The sequence below is a fragment of the Myotis lucifugus genome, unplaced genomic scaffold, assembly GCF_000147115.1.
Source record: "Myotis lucifugus unplaced genomic scaffold, Myoluc2.0 scaffold_788, whole genome shotgun sequence".
Taxonomy (NCBI): domain Eukaryota; kingdom Metazoa; phylum Chordata; class Mammalia; order Chiroptera; family Vespertilionidae; genus Myotis; species Myotis lucifugus.
The window spans coordinates 200346-205285 of NW_005871836.1; the positions used below are offsets into that span (position 1 = coordinate 200346).

Below are 4940 nucleotides of genomic sequence, written 5' to 3' on the forward strand. Positions count from 1 at the left end.
GTGCACGATCCTCTCGCATCTGCCCAGCAAACCTGCACGGACCCTCAACACAGACGCCCAGAGTTCCTGGGTCTGGACTGTTCCCCGTTAACGCCAGGTTCAAGTCTAACACTCGAAGGGGTCTGTCGCTGCCCTACAGGGTCACTATGGAGGGACTGTCTGAAAGACGCGTGAGCAGCCCACGTGCAAAGTAAAATGATTGAAAAGGTCTGTCAAAGCCAAGCAGTGCCGGTGCCTGTCCACCCCCCGCCCCCCGAGTACCTGAGAGCCACGCTGTGCGCGGCCGTGCCCAGCGCTCTCCTCCCCAGGATGCAGAGGGCGAAGGCCAGGGTCACCAGCGGGGAGTCCTCGTCGCTGTCCAGGGTCTGCGAGGCCTGAAAGAGCAGGGATGTTACTTCGCCCGTCACAGCTGCCCGCGTGCGCCACGGTGTCACCCGTGTGCGGGCCGGGGCACGTGAGGTCCGATCAGCGTCAGCAGCCTCCACCGTGAGCAGCTCTAGGCCGCTGCTTCCTGCCTGAGGTCGTCTCTCAGGTGGTTAACATGCCAAGGAAGCTCACGTGAGGGAGAGGGGCTGGCATGTGGCTTGCTGACCTTGTCGCCGGGCAGTTTGCATGTGGCACCTCAGGCCATGAAGATGGTCAGAGATTAGAGTCAACCGAATGCCCACCTTCACCCCGTCCGTGCCCACTTCACCCCGTCCGTGCTCACCTTCACATGGTCCATGACCACTTCACTGTCCATGCCCACCTTCACCCCATCCATACCCACTTCACTGTCCATGCCCACTTCACACTGTCTGTGTCCACCTTCACCCTGTCCATGCCCACCTTCACACTGTCCATGCCCACCTTCACACTGTCCATCCCCACCTTCACACTGTCTATCCCCACCTTCACACTGTCCAATGCAAAGAGGCTTCCTGTTCTCCCTCTGATGAGAGCCCCCTGAACTGACCAAAGTCCACAATCAGCAACTAAATTACGCGACTCGCCCGAGTCGATTTAAGAGGCGGCAGGAGGGGACGGGCAGAGGGCATTTAAAGCCCAAGTGTCTTGAGCAAGAAAAGGGGACGAATGATCTCAGGAACCAGCTGAGGGGAGAGGGGAGCCGTCCCGGGAGCAGGCGACAATCTCGACAGAGGCCCCTGCGGTTTCCGGTGAATTCCCCTCCGAAAGGCCAGCGCCTGGCCTGGAGAAGTAAACTGAGGCAGGAAATGAAATCCAGGCCCTGACCCTGAGCACGGACCACGGAGACGGACCTTCAGGCTCCTCCATCGGAGCTACGGCCGGTGAGATATTTCCATGGCTAACATTGACCACATGCCAATGCTTTTCTCGCCTTTATTTTATTAATCTACCAGGGAGGACAGGAGAGAGACTGTACAGTTTTCCTGGTTCACTTTTTTTAAAAAAAACATGATTATTGATTTCCGAGAGGAAAGGGGAGAGAGAGAGAAACATCAGTGATGAGAGAGAATCATCAATCATCAGCTGCCTCCTGCACGCCCCTCACTGGGGATGGAGCCCACAACCCGGGCATGTGCCCTGACCGGGAATCGAACCGTGACCTCCTGGTTCATAGGTCGACGCTCAACCACTGAGCCACACCAGCTGGGCAGTTTTCCTGTGTTTTTTTTTTCATTCACAGTCAAGGCCCCAGCGGCCCCCCACCCCACACACACACCTCCTGTGTCCTCCGCGCGCAGTGCTGGATCCACTCGAGGTAGACGCTGCAGTAGCTGGCCCGCGTGACGCCCTGCAGACACGGCACGTAGTCCTCGTCGATGTTGATGTTGAACACGGCGAGGTCGCGCTCGATGTGATGCCACTTGGCAAAGGGCTGCAGCGCCGTCAGGAGGGACGCGTTCTTGATCCAGGAGAGGAGCTTGGGGGACGTGACCAGGTAGTAGATGATACTCTGCGGGGAGGAACCAGGTCTGAGCCCTCGCAGCCGCTCCGAAGCCAGGGGGCTTGTTAGTCACTGGGGCTCCTAACGCCAGCGGCTGTCAGAGAGGCAGGGGACACGCGATTGCCACGTGTGTCCTGTGTTTCCTGCGGGGCTTAGTGACAGAGCCCACGGAAGACATTCCCAAACCTCTCTAAGGGCCCCTGCGGGGACGAGGGAGGGGGAAGAACAGGATGTCACAGACGGACAAGGACCGACTCCGGGGGGAGAAAGGACAGCCAGCCCTCTCCTGGCTGAGATGCACACAAGACCCTGGCTTCTGTGGGTGCCAGGCTGGGCCGATCCCGCGGGGACGGGTGGACCCTCCTCCAGCCCTGCCACGCAGTGTTTGATGGACTAAAACAGCAAAGCTGCACCCGGCTGGTGTGGCTCAGTGGTTGAGAGTCGACCTATGAACCAGGAGGTCAGGGTTTGATTCCCGGTCCCGGTACAGGCCCGGGTTGTGGGCTCCATCCCCAGTGTGGGGCGTGCAGGAGGCAGCGGATCAGTGATTCTCGCTCATCATGGATGTTTCTCTCTCTCTCCCTTCCTCTGAAATCAATAAAAATATATTTAAAAAAAAATAGGTCGGCTCAAAGTTACAAGCACATGAGGCTCTGTGACCGTGGCCAGAGTGCCCGCGTCTCAGCTGACAGTTACAGGGGGAAAGAAGTGTGCGTGTCCACACATCTGGCTCCAGCCCACATCTGGCCTCGTTTCCCCAGTAGGTCCTAATCACGTGTCCCCGACAGGAATAACAAACAAATCAAAAGACGGTCGTTTCGCTTTCCACTCATTTCCAAGGAATTAAAATACCCTCCACGGATGAAGTCAGACTAGTAAACGAGGACTTTGACCTCCAGAGGTCAAAACCCCTTCCTCCAGTTCTGGCAGAACCCTACAGCCTTGACTTTGGAGCTCGACCCCAGCCGGGTGCTCAGCTCTCCCGGGCGAGGGGACGGGGGACCGTCCTTCTCACCAGGAGGAGAGGGGACCACGCCAGCTGGCTGCAAACCGTACCCCATTTCCACTTCATTTAGGGAGAAATTCCGTCCGGAACACAGACGGTGTGAACCCCCCCGAACCTGTCATAACGAGATGGACAGGCCGCTGAGTGAAACCGACAAGGAACCAACTGCGCATGAGAACCGACTGCGTAGACCCCAATCCAGGCTGGAGGCAGGACCCCTTCTGGCAGGACCCGCCGGCTCCTCATTTTAAATGCAGATCAGCACATGCTCTCACTCCCGGAGGGGCCGGGCAGCAGACCCCCGGGTCCCTGTGGGCCCCGCTGCCAGGCCAGCGATAAGCCATCTCCTTTGTCCGGAGACAATGGCACCAGGACCCAGGCGCCTCGGGAAGCCGCGTCTGGACCCACAGGAGGGTTTTAGACCCGAGCGAATGGAGAGATGGCGGGGACCCAGGGGACCCTCCGGCCCGGCGAGGAAATGACTTCAAATGGATGCACGGGGGGCCGGGAGCTGACCCGGTGCATTGGGAGATCAAACAGCCCTTTTGTGTGAAGGAATTAGCCTACGCTTTCCTCCCGCTCCGATCTGCCTGCCAGTGAAAAACAATACGGAGAATAACACGGACCCCGTGAAAGCTGAGGCAGTTCAGAGCCACAAAGGCGCCTGCAGTGACCAGGAACCAAAGAGGACGTTCCTCACTTTAGACCCCACAACGCTGCTCCTTCTAACGGCCGCGCAGCCCCCCGAAACCCTTACCTCCCGCCACCGGGGAACGAGCGTGGGGAAGGACAGTCCCGAGACCTGGACCCCGAGGTGGCCTCATGGCGGAGGTGGTGAGGACGAACCACGCGTGTTTTAAAGATCCCACCACGGGAAAGGGCGTCACAGCACTCCTGGCTGCAGTCACGTCGGGGTGTGGTGCGCGTTGTTGAACCTCCGACCTCACAGTCTGTCTTCTGTTTCCTGTCACTGTCAGCACACGCTGGGGCCCCCTGGGACAGCCCCTCCAAATCTCCAACTGTCCTCTTTGAGCTGGTGAACTCCTGACCCTCCTCGCCTGGGGTTTTTGTCTTGTGTTTCCTCGTTGCTGTCTCTGCCTCGGCTGGCAGGGTGTTTGGGGTCCCAGGTGAATGGGGGGCCTCACTTGGAATGGCTCTGAGGATGCTCCCATCATGCAAAGTGCTCCCTCGGAACAGGAGCCACCCCAGGGCCGTTCTGAGCCGTGGCTGACCTGGGCCCTCCCCTGGGAAAACACCTCCGCCCCGCCCAGCTGTCACCCTCCGACCTGGGTCCAGTCTCACTCTCGTCCTCCAGGGATCTGGGCCCAAACCGGCCCATTTTCCGAGCTGCATATGCACTGGGCAGACGGTACCGAGCAGGTAAGTGATGGGCGCTCAGTCTCCACACGCGGAGGAGAAGGGCTGCTGCGGCTAATCGGGAACGGGTCGCTTAGCTCTGTTTTTGAGTTCAGTTTAGCTTAGGACGTCATTCTGGTCATTCTCAAGGGCAAATGCGCAGAGCATATACATCGACACTTGTAACGTGTAAACGGCTGGGTCATGGTTTCAGGCTGTTGCCATTCATCACCACCAGCATTACCATAACGAGCTGTGTTAGAAGCGAAACAGCCCCGCCGGCGTGGCTCAGTGGTTGAGCATCGACCTATGAACCAGGAGGTCACGGTCTGATTCCCGGTCAGGGCACAGGCCCGGGTTGTGGGCTCGGTCCCCAGTAGCGGGTGTGCAGGAGGCAGCCGATCAGTGGTTCTCTCTCATCATTGATGTTTTTATCTCTGTCTCCCTCTCCCTTCCGCTCTGAAATCAATAAAAATATATTTAAAAAAGAAGCGAGGAGACAGACCCGGGTGAGAAGCGGACTGCCTGTGAGAACCTGACTCTGGGCCTGGACTCGGGCTACCCCACAGCCTCGAGGGTTTTTCACAGGCCCGGCTGGGCCCTGTGGGTCAGTTACCTTGACGTAGTAGCGGATGAGGATCCTGCGCAGGTCGAACACCTGCAGCATGG

The 4940-nt window shown here is 58.6% G+C and overlaps 1 protein-coding gene across 1 annotated transcript in view; it reads right to left on the reverse strand.

Moving 5' to 3' along the window:
* Window positions 1-4938, reverse strand: part of LOC102426784 (pecanex-like protein 2) — a 7963-nt gene extending 3025 nt beyond the window's left edge. The window contains exons 1-3 of the mRNA XM_006106234.3: window positions 4888-4938; window positions 1685-1918; window positions 262-374 (exon numbers count right to left, since the gene is read on the reverse strand). Of these exons, the coding sequence (XP_006106296.1) occupies window positions 262-374; window positions 1685-1918; window positions 4888-4938 (398 nt within the window). The remainder of the gene's footprint in view (window positions 1-261; window positions 375-1684; window positions 1919-4887) is intronic.
* Between the last annotated feature and the right edge of the window lie 2 nt (window positions 4939-4940).